Consider the following 22,262-nt stretch of genomic DNA (forward strand, 5'->3'; position numbering starts at 1 on the left):
CAACTCCATAATTTCCATTGCCTTTAAAAAAAAATCTGTTTATTGATAGTCTCTATTTGATGTAACATTGTTGTCATACCTTCTTTTACTTTTTTAATCAATCTTTTATTTTGTGTGTGAACATATTTATAATGTCTACTTTGAAATCTTTTCCTGTTAAATCCAATATCTGGCCACTTTTGGAGGTAGTTTGTTGCTTTTTTCCTGTGAATGTTTTATTTCTTTGCATGACATAATTTTTTTTGCTGGAAATTGGATGTTTTAGATAAGTATTGTAGCAATTCTAGGTAGTGGGTCCTCCCTACCCCCCAGAGCTTATTAGTGTTATTTGCTTATTTGTATAGTGACTGGCTGGTTTATAGTAATGATGTCTATTGTCCTGCTGGTCCCCCAGTACACACACAGTGTTATATCTCTGATGTATATCCTCAAGAAGGGTCAACTTGCCAAGATGGCGGCTTAGTAAGGTACGTGAGTCTTAGTTCCTCCTCCTCCAAAGCAACTACTAGGTGAACTGAAACAGTGCAGAACAGCTCCCGGGGCTACGGCAGGGAATAGACACACAGCGTACCCCAGTCTGGACTGGCTAGTCTGACTGCGAGATTTGGCTGCGGTGAGATTCCCGAGCAGCGCATGATTTCCCGAGCAGCGGCAGCTGCGGCGGTCGGAGCTACTCCCTCCCTCCTTCCCGGGCCGGCTGAGAGTCTCAGAGAGGCAAGTTTCCCAAGCCGAGGCGGCCGGCGCCCCTCTTTTGCGGGCGGCTCCGAGTCTCGGCTTCAAGTCCGCAGCTACAAGTCTCGGATCAGAGGGCTATCCAAGCCGCGGTGGCCCCCCCCGCGGGCGGATTCCTGGTCCGGTGGGGAATTCCCCAGGCCGCGGCGGCCGGTGACCGACGCCTCTCCCCCGCGGGCGACATCCTGGTCTGGTAGTGACTTCCCCGGGCCCGCTGTGGCCAGCGGCAGACGACCAGCCACAGGGTACCCTCAAGCCGCGGCGCCTGACGCCCCCACCACGCGCGGCCCCTGAACCAACGGAGAGAATTGGATCGGAAATCCCCAGGCCGCAGAGATCGGTGACCGGGGGAGATCCATTCCAAACACTTGAGACAAATGTGTGCCACGAGCGCCACATACTGGACAGGATAAGAAAAACAGAACCCAGAGATTTCACAGAAAAATCTTACAACCTTGTTGGGTCCGACACCCAGGGAAATCTGACTAAATGCCCAGACACCAGCAGCAGAAGATAACTGTCCACGCTCAGAAGATTGAGAATATGGCCCAGTCAAAGGAACAAACCAATAGTTCAAATGAGATACAAGAGCAGAGACAACGAATGCTGAATATACGAACAGAAATGGAAAACCTCTTCAAAAATGAAATCGATAAATTGCGGGAGGACATGAAGAACACATGGGCTGAACAAAAAAAAGAAATAGAAAAACTGAAAAAACAAATCACAGAACTTATGGAAGTGAAGGATAAAGTAGAAAAGATGGAAAAAACAATGGATACCTACAATGATAGATTTAAAGAGACAGAAGGTAGAATTAGTGATTTGGAGGATGGAACATCTGAATTCCAAAAAGAAACAGAAACTATAGGGAAAAGAATGGAAAAACTTGAGCAGGGGATCAGGGAACTCAAGGACAATATGAACCGCACAAATATACGTGTTGTGGGTGTCCCAGAAGGAGAAGAGAAGGGAAAAGGAGGAGAAAAACTAATGGAAGAAATTATCACTGAAAATTTCCCAACTCTTATGAAAGACCTAAAATTACAGATCCAAGAAGTGCAGCGCACCCCAAAGAGAATAGACCCAAATAGGCGTTCTCCAAGACACTTACTAGTTAGAATGTCAGAGGTCAAAGAGAAAGAGAGGATCTTGAAAGCAGCAAGAGAAAAACAATCCATCACATACAAGGGAAACCCAATAAGACTATATGTAGATTTCTCAACAGAAACCATGGAAGCTAGAAGACAGTGGGATGATATATTTAAATTACTAAAAGAGAAAAACTGCCAACCAAGACTCCTATATCCTGCAAAATTGTCCTTCAAAAATGAAGGAGAAATTAAAACATTTATAGACAAAAAGTCACTGAGAGAATTTGTGACCAAGAGACCAGCTCTGCAAGAAATGCTAAAGGGAGCACTAGAGTCAGATACGAAAAGACAGAAGAGAGAGGTATGGAGAAGAGTGTAGAAAGAAGGAAAATCAGATATGATATATATAATACAAAAGGCAAAATGGTAGAGGAAAATATTATCCAAACAGTAATAAAACTAAATGTCAATGGACTGAATTCCCCAATCAAAAGATATAGATTGGCAGAATGGATTAAAAAACAGGATCCTTCTATATGCTGTCTACAGGAAACACATCTTAGACCCAAAGATAAACATAGGTTGAAAGTGAAAGGTTGGGAAAAGATATTTCACGCAAATAACAACCAGAAAAGAGCAGGAGTGGCTATACTAATATCCAACAAATTAGACTTCAAATGTAAAACAGTTAAAAGAGACAAAGAAGGACACTATATACTAATAAAAGGAACAATTAAACAAGAAGACATAACAATCATAAATATTTACGCACCAAACCAGAATACCCCAAAATACGTGAGGAATACACTGCAAACACTGAAAAGGGAAATAGACTCATATACCATAATAGTTGGAGACTTCAATTCACCACTCTCATCAATGGACAGAACATCTAGACAGAGGATCAATAAAGAAATAGAGAATCTGAATATTACTATAAATGAGCTAGACTTAACAGACATTTATAGGACATTACATCCCACAACAGCAGGATACAGCTTTTTCTCAAGTGCTCATGGATCATTCTCAAAGATAGACCATATGCTGGGTCACAAAGCAAGTCTTAACAAATTTAAAAAGATTGAAATCATACACAACGCTTTCTCGGATCATAAAGGAATGAAGTTGGAAATCAATAATAGGCCGTGTGCCAGAAAATTCACAAATACATGGAGGCTTAACAACACACTCTTAAACAACGAGTGGGTCAAAGAAGAAATGGCAAGAGAAAGTAGTAAATACCTCGAGGCGAATGAAAATGAAAACACAACATATCAAAACTTATGGGATGCAGCAAAGGCAGTAATAAGAGGGAAATTTATTACCCTAAATGCCTATATCAGAAAAGAAGAAAAGGCAAAAATGCAGGAATTAACTCTCCACTTGGAAGAACTGGAGAAAGAACAGCAAACTAACCCCAAGACAAGCAAAAGGAAAGAAATAACAAAGATTACAGCAGAAATAAATGAAATTGAAAACATGAAAACAATAGAGAAAATCAATAAGGCCAGAAGTTGGTTCTATGAGAAAATCAATAAGATTGATGGGCCCTTAGCAAGATTGACAAAAAGAAGAAGAGAGAGGATGCAAATAAATAAGATCAGAAATGGAAGAGGAGACATAACTACTGACCTCACAGAAATAAAGGAGGTAATAACAGGATACTATGAACAACTTTACGCTAATAAATACAACAATTTAGAGGAAATGGACGGGTTCCTGGAAAGACATGAACAACCAACTTTGACTCAAGAAGACATAGATGACCTCAACAAACCAATCACAAGTAAAGAAATTGAATCAGTCATTCAAAAGCTTCCTAAAAAGAAAAGTCCAGGACCAGACAGCTTCACATGTGAATTCTATCAAACATTCCAGAAAGAATTAGTACCAACTCTCCTCAAACTCTTCAAAAAAGTTGAAGCGGAGGGAAAACTACCTAATTCATTCTATGAAGGCAACATCACCCTCATACCAAAACCAGGCAAAGATATTACAAAAAAAGAAAACTACAGACCAATCTCTCTAATGAATATAGAAGCAAAAATCCTCAATAAAATTCTAGCAAATCGTATCCAACAACACATTAAAAGAATTATACATCATGACCAAGTAGGATTCATCCCAGGTATGCAAGGATGGTTCAACATAAGAAAATCAATTAATGTAATACACAATATCAACAAATCAAAGCAGAAAAATCACATGATCATCTCAATTGATGCAGAGAAGGCATTTGACAAGATTCAACATCCTTTCCTGTTGAAAACATTTCAAAGGATAGGAATACAAGGGAACTTCCTTAAAATGATAGAGGGAATATATGAAAAACCCACAGCCAATATCATCCTCAATGGGGAAAAATTGAAAACTTTCCCCCTAAGATCAGGAACAAGACAAGGATGTCCACTATCACCACTATTATTCAACATTGTGTTGGAGGTTCTAGCCAGAGCAATTAGACAAGAAAAAGAAATACAAGACATCAAAATTGGAAAGGAAGAAGTAAAACTATCACTGTTTGCAGACGATATGATACTATATGTCGAAAACCCGGAAAATCCACAACAAAACTACTAGAGGTAATAAATGAGTACAGCAAAGTAGCAGGTTACAAGATCAACATTCAAAAATCTGTAGCATTTCTATACACTAGCAATGAACAACCTGAGGGGGAAATCAAGAAACGAATCCCATTTACAATTGCAACTAAAAGAATAAAATACCTAGGAATAAATTTAACTAAAGAGACAAAAAACCTATATAAAGAAAACTACAAAAAACTGCTAAAGGAAATCACAGAAGACCTAAATAGATGGAAGGGCATACCGTGTTCATGCTAAAAACATCTTGAGGGAAAAAAACGAAGCTGGAGGTCTTGCACTGCCTGACTTTAAGGCATATTATGAAGCCACAGTGGTCAAAACAGCATGGTATTGGCATAAAGATAGATATATCGACCGATGGAATTGAATAGAGTGCTCAGATATAGACCCTCTCATCTATGGACATTTGATCTTTGATAAGGCAGTCAAGCCAACTCACCTGGGACAGAACAGTCTCTTCAATAAATGGTGCCTAGAGAACTGGATATCCATATGCAAAAAAATGAAAGAAGACCCATATCTCACACCCTACACAAAAGTTAACTCAAAATGGATCAAAGATCTAAACATTAGGTCTAAGACCATAAAACAGTTAGCGGAAAATGTAGGGAGATATCTTATGAAACTTACAATTGGAGGCGGTTTTATGGACCTTAAACCTAAAGCAAGAGCACTGAAGAAGGAAATAAATAAATGGGAGCTCCTCAAAATTAAACACTTTTGTGCATCAAAGAACTTCATCAAGAAAGTAGAAAGACAACCTACACAATGGGAATCAATATTTGGAAACGACATATCAGATAAAGGTCTAGTATCCAGAATTTATAATGAGATTGTTCAACTCAACAACAAAAAGACAGCCAACCCAATTACAAAATGGGAAAAAGACTTGAATAGACACCTCTCAGAGGAGGAAATACAAATGGCCAAAAGGCACATGAAGAGATGCTCAATGTCCCTGGCCATTAGAGAAATGCAAATCAAAACCACAATGAGGTATCATCTCACACCCACCAGAATGACCATTATCAACAAAACAGAATATGACAAGTGCTGGAGAGGATGCAGTGAAAGAGGCACACTTATCCACTGTTGGTGGGAATGTCAAATGGTGCAACCACTGTGGAAGGCAGTTTGGCGGTTCCTCAAAAAGCTGAATATAGAATTGCCATACGACCCAGCAATACCATTGCTGGGAATCTACTCAAAGGACTTAAGGGCAAAAACTCAAACGGACATTTGCACACCAATGTTTATAGGAGCGTTATTTACAATTGCAAAGAGATGGAAACAGCCTAAATGTCCATCAACAGACGAGTGGCTAAACAAACTGTGGTATATACATACGATGGAATATTATGCAGCTTCAAGGCAGGATAAACTTATGAAGCATGTAATAACATGGATGGACCTAGAGAACATTATGCTGAATGAGTATAGCCAAAAACTAAAAGACAAATACTGTATGGTCCCAATGATGTGAATCGACACTCGAGAATAAACTTGGAATATGTCATTGGTAACAGAGTTCAGCAGGAGTTAGAAACAGGGTAAGATGATGGGTAATTGGAACTGATGGGATACAGACTGTGCAATAGGACGAGATACAAAAACTCAAAAATGGACAGCACAATAATACCTAATTGTAAAGTAATCATGTTAAAACAGTGAATGAAGCTGCATCCGAGCTATAGGTTTTTGTTTTGTTTTGCTTTGTTTTGTTCTTACTATTATTACTTTTATTTTTTTTCTCTATAGTAACATTCTATATCTTTTTCGGTTATATTGCTAGTTCTTCTAAACTGATGCAAATGTACTAAGAAACAATGATCATGCATCTATGTGATGATGTTAAGAACTACTGATTGCATATGTAGAATGGTATGATTTCTAAAAAAAAAAAAAAATGGACAGCACAATACTACCTAATTGTAATGTAATTATGTTAAAACACTGAATGAAGCTGCATCTGAGCTATAGTTTTTTTGTTTTTTTTAATTTTTTTTCTTATATATTTTTGTATTTTTTATTTTTATTTTTATTTTTTGTCTATTTTATCATTTTATCTTTTTCTTTTGTCTTGCTATTTCTTTTTCTAAATCGATGCATATGTACTAAGAAATGATGATCATACATCTATGTGATGATATTAAGAATTACTGCTTGCATATGTAGAATGGAATGATTTCTAAATGTTGTGTTAGTTTATTTTTTTTTAATTAATAAAAAAAAAAAAAGAAGGGTCAACTTTGGGTATGCCCATTGTCATACCCCCAGATAACAGAGGTACCAGTGGGACTCTCTTCCAGTCTTTCCCTGAACACACCCAGCTTTTAAACTTCACTAATTTTTCAGCAGTGCTCTGATGGCATATCTTCCTCTATATACTAATCTTAGGTCTTCTTTCATGAAGAGTATGTGATGACAGGGTCTGATATTTGTTTTGACCCTAAGAGGGCTCCTTCTAGTGTCTTATTGCCTGGTTGTCTCTGCAAACTAGCCAGCCTACGGTATAGACTATATTCTCACAATTTCTTTTACACAGCCTCACTTGTTTTTTTTTTTTTTTATTAATTAACAGAAAAAAAGAAATTAACCCAACATTTAGAAATCATACCATTCTACATAAGCAATCAGTAATTCTTAACATCATCACATAGGTGCATGATCATCGTTTCTTAGTACATTTGCATCGGTTTAGAAGAACTAGCAACACAACAGAAAAAGATATAGAATGTCAATATAGAGAAAAAAAAGTAATAATAATAGTAAAAAAAAAAAAAACCTATAGCTCGGATGCAGCTTCATTCAGTGTTTTAACATGATTACTTTAAAATTAGGTATTATTGTGCTGTCCATATTGAGTTTTTGTATCTAGTCCTGTTGCACAGTCTGTATCCCTTCAGCTCAAATTACCCATTATCTTACCCTGTTTCTAACTCCTGCTGAACTCTGTTACCAATGACATATTCCAAGTTTATTCTCGAATGTCGGTTCACATCAGTGGGACCATACAGTAATTGTCTGTTAGTTTTTGGCTATACTCACTCAGCATAATGTTCTCTAGGTCCATCCATGTTATTACATGCTTCATAAGTTTATCCTGCCTTAAAGCTGCATAATATTCCATCGTATGTATATACCACAGTTTGTTTAGCCACTCTTCTGTTGATGGACATTTAGGCTGTTTTCATCTCTTTGCAATTGTAAATAACGTTCCTATAAACATTGGTGTGCAAATGTCCGTTTGTGTCTTTGCCCTTAAGTCCTTTGAGTAGATACCCAGCAATGGTATTGCTGGGTCGTATGGCAATTCTATATTCAGCTTTTTGAGGAACCGCCAAACTGCCTTCCACAGTGGTTGCACCATTTGACATTCCCACCAACAGTGGATAAGTGTGCCTCTTTTTCCGCATCCTCTCCAGCACTTGTCATTTTCTGTTTTGTTGATAATGGCCATTCTGGTGGGTGTGAGATGATATCTCATTGTGGTTTTGATTTGCATTTCTCTAATGGCCAGGGACATTGAGCATCTCTTCTTGTGCTTTTTGGCCATTTGTATTTCCTCTTCTGATAGGTGTCTGTTCAAGTCTTTTTCCCATTTTGTAATTGGGTTGGCTGTCTTTTTGTTGTTGAGTTGAACAATCTCATTATAAATTCTGGATACTAGACCTTTATCTGATATGTCATTTCCAAATATTGTCTCCCATTGTGTAGGCTGTCTTTCTACTTTCTTGATGAAGTTCTTTGATGCACAAAAGTGTTTAATTTTGAGGAGCTCCCATTTATTTATTTCCTTCTTCAGTGCTCTTGCTTTAGGTTTAAGGTCCATAAAACCGCCTCCAATTGTAAGTTTCATAAGATATCTCCCTACATTTTCCTCTAACTGTTTTATGGTCTTAGACCTAATGTTTAGATCTTTGATCCATTTTGAGTTAACTTTTGTGTAGGGTGTGAGATATGGGTCTTCTTTCATTCTTTTGCATATGGATATCCAGTTCTCTAGGCACCATTTATTGAAGAGACTGTTCTGTCCCAGGTGAGTTGGCTTGACTGCCTTATCAAAGATCAAATGTCCATAGATGAGAGGGTATATATCTGAGCACTCTATTCGATTCCATCGGTTGATATATCTATCTTTATGCCAATACCATGCTGTTTTGACCACTGTGGCTTCATAATATGCCTTAAAGTCAAGCAGCGCGAGACCTCCAGCTTCATTTTTTTTCCTCAAGATGTTCTTAGCAATTCGGGGCACCCTGCCCTTCCAGATAAATTTGCTTATTTGTGTTTCTATTTCTGAAAAATAAGTTGTTGGGATTTTGATTGTTATTGCATTGAATCTGTAAATCAATTTAGGTAGGATTGACATCTTAACTATAATTGTCTTCCAATCCATGAACATGGTATGCCCTTCCATCTATTTAGGTCTTCTGTGATTTCTTTTAACAGTTTTTTGTAGTTTTCTTTGCATAGGTTTTTTGTCTCTTTAGTTAAATTTTTTCCTAGGTATTTTATTCTTTTAGTTGCAGTTGTAAATGGGATTCGTTTCTTGATTTCCCCCTCAGCTTGTTCATTGCTAGTGTATAGAAATGCTACAGATTTTTGAATGTTGATCTTGTAACCTGCTACTTTGCTGTGCTCATTTATTAGCTCTAGTAGTTTTGTTGTGGATTTTCCGGGTTTTCGACGTATAGTATCATATCATCTGCAAACAGTGATAGTTTTACTTCTTCCTTTCCAATTTTGATGTCTTGTATTTCTTTTTCTTGTCTAATTGCTCTGGCTAGAACCTCCAACACAATGTTGAATAATAGTGGTGATAGTGGACATCCTTGTCTTGTTCCTGATCTTAGGGGGAAAGTTTTCAATTTTTCCCCATTGAGGATGATATTGGCTGTGGGTTTTTCATATTTTCCCTCTATCATTTTAAGGAAGCTCCCTTCTATTCCTATCTTTTGAAGTGTTTTCAACAGGAAAGGATGTTGAATCTTGTCAAATGCCTTCTCTGCATCAATTGAGATGATCATGTGATTTTTCTGCTTTGATTTGTTGATATGGTGTATTACATTAATTGAATTTCTTATGTTGAACCATCCTTGCATACCTGGGATGAATCCTACTTGGTCATGATGTATAATTCTTTTAATGTGTTGTCGGATACAATTTGCTAGAGTTTTATTGAGGATTTTTGCATCTATATTCATTAGAGAGATTGGTCTGTAGTTTTCTTTTTTTGTAATATCTTTGCCTGGTTTTGGTATGAGGGTGATGTTGCCTTCATAGAATGAATTAGGTAGTTTTCCCTCCACTTCGATTTTTTTGAAGAGTTTGAGGAGAGTTGGTACCAATTCTTTCTGGAATATTTGGTAGAATTCACATGTGAAGCCATCTGGTCCTGGACTTTTCTTTTTAGGAAGCTTTTGAATGACTGATTCAATTTCTTTACTTGTGATTGGTTTGTTGAGGTCATCTATGTCTTCTTGAGTCAAAGTTGGTTGTTCATGTCTTTCCAGGAACCCGTCCATTTCATCTAAATTGTATTTATTAGCGTAAAGTTGTTCATAGTATCCTATTATTACCTCCTTTATTTCTGTGAGGTCAGTAGTTATGTCTCCTCTTCCATTTCTGATCTTATTTATTTGCATCCTCTCTCTTCTTCTTTTTGTCAATCTTGCTAAGGGCCCATCAATCTTATTGATTTTCTCATAGAACCAACTTCTGGCCTTATTGATTTTCTCTATTGTTTTCATGTTTTCAATTTCATTTATTTCTGCTGTAATCTTTGTTATTTCTTTCCTTTTGCTTGTCTTGGGGTTAGTTTGCTGTTCTTTCTCCAGTTCTTCCAAGTGGAGAGTTAATTCCTGCATTTTTGCCTTTTCTTCTTTTCTGATATAGGCATTTAGGGTAATAAATTTCCCTCTTATTACTGCCTTTGCTGCATCCCATAAGTTTTGATATGTTGTGTTTTCATTTTCATTCGCCTCGAGGTATTTACTACTTTCTCTTGCCATTTCTTCTTTGACCCACTCGTTGTTTAAGAGTGTGTTGTTAAGCCTCCATGTATTTGTGAATTTTCTGGCACACGGCCTATTATTGATTTCCAACTTCATTCCTTTATGATCCGAGAAAGTGTTGTGTATGATTTCAATTTTTTTAAATTTGTTAAGACTTGCTTTGTGACCCAGCATATGGTCTATCTTTGAGAATGATCCATGAGCACTTGAGAAAAAGCTGTATCCCGCTGTTGTGGGATGTAATGTCCTATAAATGTCTGTTAAGTCTAGCTCATTTATAGTAATATTCAGATTCTCTATTTCTTTATTGATCCTCTGTCTAGATGTTCTGTCCATTGATGAGAGTGGTGAATTGAAGTCTCCAACTATTATGGTATATGAGTCTATTTCCCTTTTCAGTGTTTGCAGTGTATTCCTCACGTATTTTGGGGTATTCTGGTTTGGTGCATAAATATTTATGATTATTATGTCTTCTTGTTTAATTGTTCCTTTTATTAGTAGATGGTGTCCTTCTTTGTCTCTTTTAACTGTTTTACATTTGAAGTCTAATTTGTTGGATATTAGTATAGCCTCTCCTGCCCTTTTCTGCTTGTTATTTGCATGAAATATCTTTTCCCAACCTTTCACTTTCAGCCTATGTTTATCTTTGGGTCTAAGATGTGTTTCCTGTAGACAGCATATAGAAGGATCCTGTTATTTAATCCATTCTGCCAATCTATGTCTTTTGATTGGGGAATTCAGTCCATTAACATTTAGAGTTATTGCTGTTTGGATAATATTTTCCTCTACTATTTTGCCTTTCGTATTATATATATCGTATCTTACTTTCCTTCTTTCTACACTCTTCTCCATACCTCTCTCTTCTGTCTTTTCGTATCTGACTCTAGTGCTCCGTTTAGTATTTCTTGCAGAGCTGGTTTCTTGGTCACAAATTCTCTCAGTGACTTTTTGTCTGAGAATGTTTTAATTTCTGCCTCATTTTTGAAGGACAATTTTGCTGGATATAGGAGTCTTGTTGGAAGTTTTTCTCTTTTAGTAATTTAAATATATCATCCCACTGTCTTCTAGGTTGCATGGTTTCTGCTGAGAAATGTACACATAGCCTTATTGGGTTTCCCTTGTATGTGATGGATTGTTTTTCTCTTGCTGCTTTCAAGATCCTCTCTTTCTCTTTGACCTCTGACATTCTAACTAGTAAGTTTCTTGGAGAACGCCTATTTGTGTCTATTCTCTTTGGGGTGCGCTGCACTTCTTGGATCTGTAATTTTAGGTCTTTCATAAGAGTTGGGAAATTTTCAGTGATAATTTCTTCCATTAGTTTTTCTCCTCCTTTTCCCTTCTCTTCTCCTTCTGGGACACCCACAACACGTATATTTGTGCGGTTCATATTGTCCTTGAGTTCCCTGATACCCTGTTCAAATTTTTCCATTCTTTTCCAGATAGTTTCTGTTTCTTTTTGGAATTCAGATGTCCCATCCTCCAAATCACTAATTCTATCTTCTGTCTCTTTAAATCTATCATTGTAGGTATCCATTGTTTTTTTCATCTTTTCTACTTTATCCTTCACTTCCATAAGTTCTGTGATTTGTTTTTTCAGTTTTTCTATTTCTTTTTTTTTGTTCAGCCCATGTGTTCTTCATGTCCTCCCTCAATTTATCGATTTTGGTTTTGAAGAGTGTGCTGGTTTGAAAGGATATATGCCCCCTAAGAAAAGCCATGTTTTAATATAAATCCCATTTCATAAAGGTAGAATAATCCCTATTCAATACTGTATATTTGAAACTGTAATGAGATCATCTCCCTGGTTGATGAGATTTAGTTAAGAACGGTTGTTAAACTGGATTAGGGGATGACATGTCTCCACCCATATGGGTGGGTCTTGATTGGTTTACTGGAATCCTATAAAAGAGGAAATATTTTGGAGAATGAGAGACTCAGAGAGAGCAGAGAATGCTGCAGCACCGCGAAGCAGAGAGTCCACCAGCCAGCGACCTTTGGAGATGAAGAAGGAAAACGCCTCCCGGGGAGCTTCATGAAACAGGAAGCCAGGAGACAAAGCTAGCAGATGATACCGTATTCGCCATGTGCCTGTCCAGCCGAGAGAGGAGCCCTGACTGCATTCACCATGTGCCTTTCCAGATGAGAGAGAAACCCTGAACTTCATCGGCCTTCTTGAACCAAGGTATCTTTCCCCGGATGCCTTTGATTGGACATTTCTATAGACTTGTTTTAATTGGGACATTTTCTCGGCCTTAGATCTGTAAACTAGCAACTCATTAAATTCCCCTTGTTAAAAGCCATTCCGTTTCTGGTATATTGCATTCCAGCAGCTAGCAAACCAGAACAAAGAGGTTTTCCATTTCTGTTCGTATATTCAGAATTCGTTGTTTCAGCTCCTGTATCTCATTTGAACTATTGGTTTGTTCCTTTGACTGGGCCATTTTTTCAATCTTCTGAGCGTGGTCCATTATCTTCTGCTGGTGTCTGGACATTTGGTCATATTTCCCTGGGTGTTGGACCCAACAGGTTGAAAGATTTTTCTGTGAAATTTCTGTGTTCTCTTTTTCTTATCCTGCGCAGTAGGTGGCGCTCGTGGCACACATTTGTCTCACGTGTTTGGAAGGGATCCCCCCGGTTACCGTTCTGTGCGGCCTGGGGTTTTCTGATCCAGTTCTCTCTGTTGGTCCAGGGGGCCGCGCGTGGTGGGGGCGTCAGCCGCCGCGGCTTGAGGGGACCCTGTCACTCCTTTATTAATGCCCCTATTGGTGTTTGGTTGGACCCAGTCCCTGCCACTGTCGGAAATTCCCTCCTCTCCCTGGAGGGGTGCCGTTTGCCCGCCGCGGTGGCCCAGGGAACTTGCCACTGGACCAGGAAGCTGCATGTGGAGGAGGGGTACCGGTTGTCGGCTGCCGCGGCCTGGGGAACTCCCCACCGGACCAGGAAGCCGCCCGCGGGGGAGAGGCGCCGGTCGCCGGCCACCGCCGCTTGGGTAGCCCTCTGATCTGAGACTCGTAGCCGGTCCAGGAAGCCACCCGCAAAAGAGGGGCGCCGGCCGCCGCGGCTTGGTAAACTTGCCTCTCTGAGACTCTCAGCCGGCCCGGGAAGAATGGAGGGAGGAGCTCCGGCCGCCAGCTGCCGTGGCTCTGGGAGACGCGCGCCGCTCGGGGATTTCACCGCAACAGAGTCTTGCAGTCAGTCTAACCAGTCCAGACTGGGGTACGCTGTGTGTCCATTCCCTGCCGTGGCCCCGGGAGCTGTTCTGCACTGTTTCTGTTCACCTAGTAGTTACTCTGGGGGAGGAACTAAGACGCGCGTACCTTACTAAGCCGCCATCTTGGCCCCGCCCTCACTTGTTTTTGAGAGCGCTCTTAGGTTTAAACTTCTTCACATACAGCCAATGAAGTCAGTTCCTTTAGGACAAGATTAGGAGCTGTTTTACAGCGTGCTTGTCCCTCCAGGCCTCACCTAGGGCTGGAACTTCCCAGGGATGCATCCCTCTTTTGTTGCTGCCTGTGGTTTCTCTGGGCAATCTCTTCCACTCACAAGTGAAAAGTCTGGTGTTCAAAGGACCTCAAAGGGATCTTTGAGATCAAGTCCTTGATTTTAAATAAGTAAACTGTAGTCCAGCGAGGGTGGTGTGACTTGTTCAGATTTTATATGAATAACCTGTTGTGGAGTTGAGTCTAGAATAAGGGGTCTCATGATTCCCTCCTCAGCATTCTCATCTCTATATCTCAGTACAGGACTTTTCTTTGTTTTAGTTTTTTCCAGTGGTAATTTACTTGTTTGCTTGTAAAGGAAGCACCTCTCTATATTTTAACTTGCATAAATTTGCCAGCAGTTTATTAATGTTTTATTTTTTTACTTTTCTCCATTATTAAAGAAATTGTCAGTTTACAAATAGTTATATATAAATACAGGATTCCCATATACCACTCCACCGTCAGCACTCTATTAGGTGTAATACAGAGTATGAGCATTAGTATCAGAAGATAAGCTGTGGCTTACCAAATTGTATTACTATATTCTTCAAAGATGCCGAGTGTATACATATATGTCTAGAGATTATATATGAAGCATTCTGAAACAGTTTACTAAAAATATTGTTGAAGATACTTGTTATTAAAATTTTTTTCTTAGAAAATATTCTTATTTGTTAAGAAATAGCTGTCCTCGTAAATTACATGAAATTAGCAAACTCAAAACAACTAAATGATGTACTCTCTATTATAATAGACAGAATTCTTATAATTTTAAATGTACATTTTGATCTGATATAAAATGTGTTTTATTATTAGAAAATTCAGAGGTGTTGTTTTCATTTAAGTTTTCCATTACTTAGCCATTTTCTGTGGCTGCCAGTCTGAAGTCTAAACTTTTTTCCAGTTGATCAGATTAATAAATAAAAGTTAACTCATCTTTTTCTTCTAACTCCTTCTGCAGAATAACTAATATTCTGAAAGTGAGTATATCTTAGCTAAGAGAAGTTCAAGAAGTTTTATAATTTTCATCTCTTCTAATTCCTTCGCCATTTATATATTCTCTTATCCTCCTTCCTCTGCTCATTGCTAATTTAGTGATTAAGATCTTATAGTCAGAGCCTCTTTTGTGATATAAAGAATATTGAGTACTTAGTTTGATTTATTTTATTCTTTATTTTTTAATACAAAAAACCCCCAAATAAACGCAAACATTCCTATTTTCATCATTCCGTTCTACGTATATAATCAGTAATTCACAATATCATCACACAGTTGCATATTCATCATCATGATCATTTCTTAGAACATTTGGATCAATTCAGAAAAAGAAATAAAAAGACAGCAGAAAAAGAAATAAAATGAAAACACAAAAAATATATATATACATACCATACCCCTTACCTCTCCCTTTCATTGATCACTAGCATTTCAAACTAAATTTATTGCCGGGCACAGTGACACACACCTGTAGTCCAGCTACTGGGGAGGCTGAGGCAGGAGGACCGCTTGAGCCCAGGAGTTCTGGGCTGCAGTGCGCTATGCTGATTGGGTGTCTGCACTAAGTTCGGCATCAATATGGTGACCTCCCGGGAGTGGGAGATCACCAGGTTGCCTAAGGAGGGGTCAACTGACCCAGGTTGAAAACGGAGTAGGTCAAAACTTCCATGCTGATGAGTACTTAGTTTTAAATATCAGTGGTGGCAGAGATGGATTAATTCATCAATTAAGTAAGGAAAATAAGGGGGAAATGCAGGGATGACACATATGCACTCCTCTAAAGATTGCTGCATAGGGGCATGGGGATGAAGTGTTGGATGTTTAAGCCCTACACTGCATAAATTGTGGGGAAAGATAACTCTTTCTTATTCATCTTAATATGATGTTCCATAAAGGCACACATCTCTTACTACCTAGGAACTACTTGCAACCCATTGCATGGTAGTTGCTGTAATTGTGTATCATAATAGGTTGGCAATGTGGCTGCAGCAGTAAGGCTATTGTAGGAATATAGGTGTGAGGAAATAAAGACTTCAGTTAGAAAGATTGTAGTAGGAATTAATTGAAAGGGACAGATGATAAATATTGAGGAAAAAATCCTGAAATGATATAGAATCGTTAGAACAGTAATTGTCAAGCTTGAGTATGCATCAGAATCACTTGGATGATTTATTAAAACAGACTACTGGGCCCTGCCCCTGGAGTTTCTGATTGAGCAGGGGTTGGATCTGAGAATTTACATTTAGAACAAATTCCCAGGGGATGCTATTGGTCCTGGTCCAAGGAACACACTCAGAACCAGTACTCTAGAGATATGTAGTGTATTTCCTACCCCCCCTTTTCCTGTTTAGTATAGAGTCATTACCAGCATGTGTAAATTAAATTGTGTTCTAATTAAGTGTTTCTGTGAATGTGTATGTGTTTTTCTTTTTTTTAGGCCAAGTGATGATAGCAAGAATAATTCAACATGTAATATGGAGGTTGTAAAAACACTGGATATTGAAGAAAGCATTTGGTCCCCTCGCTTTGGATTGAAGGGCAAAATAGATGTTACTGTTGGTGTGAGAATACATCAAGGAAGTAAAACAAAATATAAGATAATGCCATTGGAACTTAAAACTGGAAAAGAATCAAATTCTATTGAACACCGTAGTCAGGTATAAATATTAATAAGAAGGTTGGGATGTTTAAAAATACTTAAACATTTTTGAAAATTTTAAACATATTTAATAATATAATCTGCTTTATACATTTTTATTCATAATATAATCTGCTTTATACATTTTTATTCAGTTCAGGTAATTTTAATTTGGATTTCATATGATGCTTTTCAATTTGTAATATAGAGTACTCAAATTCTTTTGTAAGTATATATATGCTACAGCAGAAATATTTTCCAGCAAATCAATATGATAGCCAAAGTGATAATCCAGTTTGCCAAGTGTATACCTTCAAACTTCCAGAAACAACAGATATTCTCCTACCCCAAAAGAATTCCTTGGTTATATAAGTTGAGGAAACCAAATGCCTTTGGAGATTTTGGCGATTAATGCATATTAATATATTAATATAATAATATAATATATATGTATAATATATTTTATAATATATAATTTTAAATACATTTTATATAATATATTATATAATATAAAAACATACTATATATAAAAATATATATTTATATATAAAATATTGAATATTTATATTAATATTAAGAATATATATTAATATATTAAAGGTTCTGAGAACTATTAGAGTAATGCCATTTGTTTTAGCTTTGCTTAATGTCATACTTTCCAAACCTAATTTATCATGGAGCTGTTTTCTCATGTTATTTAGGATGGCATTTAGGAATATATTGTATAAATTCATTCTTGTATTTTAGACCTGTAATCTGATTATAATAATTTTTATCTAAGATGAAATATAGAACTGTGTCTTACCATTATCTTAAATTTAAGTGTCTTATTGCCATTTTATTTCATATTCTTCTCCTTTGGTAAACATATCAATCATCTGTCATCCTTCAAAATTATTTAAGTTTATATTAATTACAGTGATTTAATATATGAAAGCAATTAGCAAAATTCTGTTTTGTTTTCTAATTATTTTCCTCCCCTTACACACATCCAACATTAAAGATCCATCATATGTTCTCAGAGAAATGTTTAGATGAGCAAAGATACAACTGAAAGATAGTAAATATTGTATTTTTTAAATTAATTTTTTAAATTAGAGAATTGTAGGTTAGAAAAATCATACAGAAAATACGGAGTTCCCATAAACCCCTCTCCCTCTCACCACAATTTTCCCTATTATTCACACTTTTCATTAGTGTGGTATGTTTTACAATTAATGAAACGATTGTATTTTTATATTATATATTCAGGGAATATATAACATATAGCAAGTAGCATAGCATTTGTAATGTAATTTTAAATTTTCTTTGCCTTTGGGATTTCATGTATTATTTGAGCAAATTTTACAAAAAATAAGTTTTAGATTCAGAATACTTAATTGTATAATCAGTGATTAAGGAGATTTTCTAAACTTCTTAAATCTTGATTGCTACACTTAATTGTATACTAAACACTAATGGTTTTTTATGAAAGCTTTTCAGTTTGGGAATGAATAGCTAAAGTAACCTTGTTGTTTCACCTATTATTGGGTTGTTTAGATATTGAGGGTGAAGATAAAAACAGGTTTCATGTTTTGAAGTTTTCACTTTGGAAGTACAGAAATAACTGATATAAACTAACGATCTGGCTAGACTAAAGCCCTCCTGAGGAAGGAGAATCCCACCAAGATAGTAGAAAAGAGGTTTTTGAAGTCATAAAGATTTGAGGAAATATATTTTGTGTACATAAAACAAAATACTGTACTTTATTTTTTTAAAAGACAGTTTTGGTTGAAATCACTTTAGAATGATAAAATGGGGGAGAAATATGAGAGCATTTCAGCACCTAAGTGGGCTAGATTCAAGGACCTTTCTCCATTAAGGTTGCTGCTGTACATTGCAGTGCGCTCAAAGCAAAGAATTAATAGCACTGTATTTAATTTTGTTCAATTGGAACTTTTTTCTTTGCAAGAAGAGAAGATGCAAGAAGTTTCAAAAGTAAAATTGTATATCTTGTATTGAAAAAGATTCAAACAAAAATATTGTCTGTATTGTATATTTATTGATAAGGAACAAGGAGATATGAAAAATTATAGTTCAATTTTCAATTATATAGATACTGGAGATGAGGAAAGAAATATTGCTTTTCCTTTTTAGAAGATTTGAATTTTTCACTTTGGTAATATAGAAAAAGTTTAAATTATAGACTAACTTCAACTAAGGAAGATCTTTATAATGAATTGAATTCTAAAAGTTCATTGTAAACCAGTAATTTTAAAAAAATTTTTTATTGAGAAATCTTCACGTGCATACTTTCTATACATAGTACACAATCAGTAGCTCTCAGTATCATGACATAGTTGTGTATTCATCACCATGATCATTTGTTAGAACATTTGCATCACTCCAGAAAAAGGAATAAAAAGAAAAAAGCAAAAAACTTAAACATACCATACACCTTATTCCTCTCTCTCATTGATCACTAGGATTCCCATCTACCCAATTTATTTTACCCTTTGTTCCCCCTATTATTTATTTATTTATTTTGCATGGGCAGGCACCAGGAATCAAATCCAGGTCTCTGGCACCCCTATTATTTGCTTATTTATTTTTATCCATATTTTTTTTTACTCATTTGTCCATATCCTAGATATAAGGGGCATCAGACACAAGATTCTCACAATCACACAGTCACATTGTAAGTGCTGTATCTTTATACAATCTTCAAGAGTCTAGGCTACTGGAACACAGCTCAACAGTTTAAGGTACTTCCTCTAACTCTTCCAATGCACCATAAACTGAAAAGGGATATCTATATAATGCAAAAGAATAACCTCCAGGATAACCTGCTTAAAATTTCTCAGCCACTGAAACTTTGTTCCACCACTTTTTTTTTCTTTTTTCAAGATCACTAATATTGTAATACAAAATTAAAGATAATAATAATGCAAAATACGCATGACAAACAAAATATCAATCTTTTAGGTAAAGCCAGCATCATTAGCGAGGGAACATCAGCAATTTAACATTCCCTTAAATTCTGCACTGGAATTGAGTGCCTCACTTGCCTCACCCTAACCACGGCCCTGAGTCAGACTCACGCATCTGGGAAGGAGAAACGAACCACCATGCCATTATGAATTGGGACAAGTGTCATCTGGAAAACAGGGTGCGGTTAAATGTCCAAAATGTAGGGCTGGGGTAGGGGACAGCCTTTCTCAGAGCAGGGGGTGTTTCCAGCGAGGCAGAAAGGGTAAGGAAGGCTTCTGCAAATTGTGGGGAGAGGATGAGCTCAGGAGGCAGCCCATGCAAAGGCTCCTGAGAGGAGAGAAAGGCTGACGTGTCTGCAGAGGAGCACGAAGGGGAGAGCGGAAGAGGGGAGCTGGCAAGGCTGGCAGACTCCCGTGCAGGGACCTGCAAGCTCTAAAGCAAGGGGAAGCTGGAGAAAGGTTTGAGGCTGGCCAGGGAATGCTCCACTGTGCATTAAAGATAAGTCAAATTGAAGAAGCCACTCACAAAAAACCGAATGTCGTCTGATGCCGTTTACGGGAGACTTCCAGAATCACTGGCAAATCCCTCGACGGAAAATAGATAAATCGGTAATTTGATGTTTAAAACAAAGATTTTTTCTGAAGGAAAATTTGAGGACATTTGAGGTTTGCATAAGTATGTCTATAAATGTCTCTGAATATTGAAGCATATGGAGTTGTATTGTGTTTACAAGATTTATGTATTTGGGTTTCTTCCATGTTTCTATTATTTTTGCTAATTGTGAAAACACCCCTATTTTTGATATAATTAAAAGAACAAAAATCAAACTACATTTCTTTTTTTTATTATATTTAAAAATTTCTGTTTTTATTTTTTTAAAACTTTTTAAAATTCAATTTTGTTTGTGTATGTAAATCTTTTCTTGGCACTTAGTGATAAATAGATATAATTAATATTTATACTATTAATAATATCTGTGTGTCTTCTATAAACTAATCATTTAAATGTAGTTTAGAAAACAGGACTACTGTACTATTTTACATACTTGTGCATGTGAATTATAATTGCTAGATTTGGAATTTTAGTACTTTGTGAGTTTAAAGACTGGGTCTTTATAAAATATTTAATATTTTAATCTTGGAGATCTTTTGGAATACAAATGAGCTTGGTGTGAGCTTGCTTTTGATCCAACTAAATGACTGCTCTTGCAGCTGAAGTTTTTTCATGAATTAGCATGTCTCTTGACGTTTCTCTGAAGAGTGCTACATAAACCAAATGCAGTTGATGATGCCTGTTGCTTTGGGAGAAACAGAACATTTTCTGTACAGTTAGTCTCTTTTGCTTTGTCACAATAACAAATGACATAAATGATAAGCATTTTAAATTTATTTTTAATTTTTTATTTATTAATTAAAAGAAATTAACAAACAAAAATATTAACATATCATTCCATTCTACATATGTAATCAGTAATTCTTAATATCACATAGTTGCATATTCATCATTTCTTAGAACATTTGCATCGATTTAGAAAAAGAAATAAAAAGACAACAGAAAAAGAAATAAAACAATAACAGGGAAAAAAGATTATACATACCATATTAAAATTTTTTTAAAAGATATGACGAGAAAAAAACTCAAACATCGTTAACACATGATCATTCCATTCTACATATATAACAGTAATTCACAATATCATCATATAGTTGCATATTCATCATTATGATCATTTCTTAGAACATTTGTAATGATAAGCATTTTATTGTTTATTTATTTTAAACAGGGAAAATAGTATCTAAATACTATTAACTTGATTTATTGCCCCCTTCAGTTTATTGGCAATCTAAATATTTATTGTCTTAAATAAAACTAAAAGGATGAACTATATGTTTGGTGCTTTGTGGAAATTAAATATTGGACATCAAATTTGTGTTTGCTAATTTTGGGTCATATTATTTTCGAGATGGAAATAGCTTACTTGGCATTTTGACTTAAAATTATATGTGTGGGGGGTGCAAGGGTATTTCAGTGGTAGAATTCTCACCTGTCATGCAGGAGACCTGGGCTTGATTCCTGGCCCATGTACTTCCATCGCCCCCAAAATTTTTTCGATAAATGGTGCTGTAATAACAAGAAACTGTCATGGAAAAAGAATGAAATGTGACCTCCACAATACAGCTTACAAAAAAAAAATTATACAGTTTGTATTGATTGCAAAACAATTTAGGGACATATAGAAAGTTATAATTTTATTTTACAAAGTGTACCATTATTTTTGCAGGTTGTTCTGTACACACTACTAAGCCAAGAAAGAAGAGCTAACCCAGAGGCAGGCTTGCTTCTTTACCTCAAGACTGGCCAGATGTACCCAGTAACTGCCAAACATCTAGATAAAAGAGGTGTGAACCCTTTTCTTTCAGTTTTGCTTCTCTGTTTTTTTCCCCCATCCAACTTTTGGATACATGGTTACACCTGGCAATTTGCTCACTGCCCTTGCTAGAACTAATACAGGTTGTAGTTTGTAGCTGTGATATCTTTTAGAAGACTTTTAACAGTATACTTGATAGTTGAAAACATTGTTAGCCTTTTAAGATTTTATTATACAGAACTTTATTTTAAATTTCCTTTTTTTAAATGTTGGTTAATTTAGTGTATAAATTTATACAATTATAATTATTGTATAAAATTGCAGTTTAGGGGTACATAGGTGATTCAGTGGTAGAATG

The 22,262-nt window shown here is 36.4% G+C and overlaps 1 protein-coding gene across 2 annotated transcripts in view; it reads left to right on the forward strand.

Annotated features, from left to right (window-relative positions):
• DNA2 (DNA replication helicase/nuclease 2) overlaps nucleotides 1-22,262 on the forward strand; it is an 89,605-nt gene that overhangs the window by 20,141 nt on the left and 47,202 nt on the right. For both annotated transcript variants that reach the window (XM_077125104.1, XM_077125106.1), the window contains exons 6-7: nucleotides 16,366-16,585; nucleotides 21,818-21,935. In XM_077125104.1, the coding sequence (XP_076981219.1) occupies nucleotides 16,366-16,585; nucleotides 21,818-21,935 (338 nt within the window). The remainder of the gene's footprint in view (nucleotides 1-16,365; nucleotides 16,586-21,817; nucleotides 21,936-22,262) is intronic.

Source organism: Tamandua tetradactyla, chromosome 13 (assembly GCF_023851605.1).
Source record: "Tamandua tetradactyla isolate mTamTet1 chromosome 13, mTamTet1.pri, whole genome shotgun sequence".
Lineage (NCBI taxonomy): Eukaryota > Metazoa > Chordata > Mammalia > Pilosa > Myrmecophagidae > Tamandua > Tamandua tetradactyla.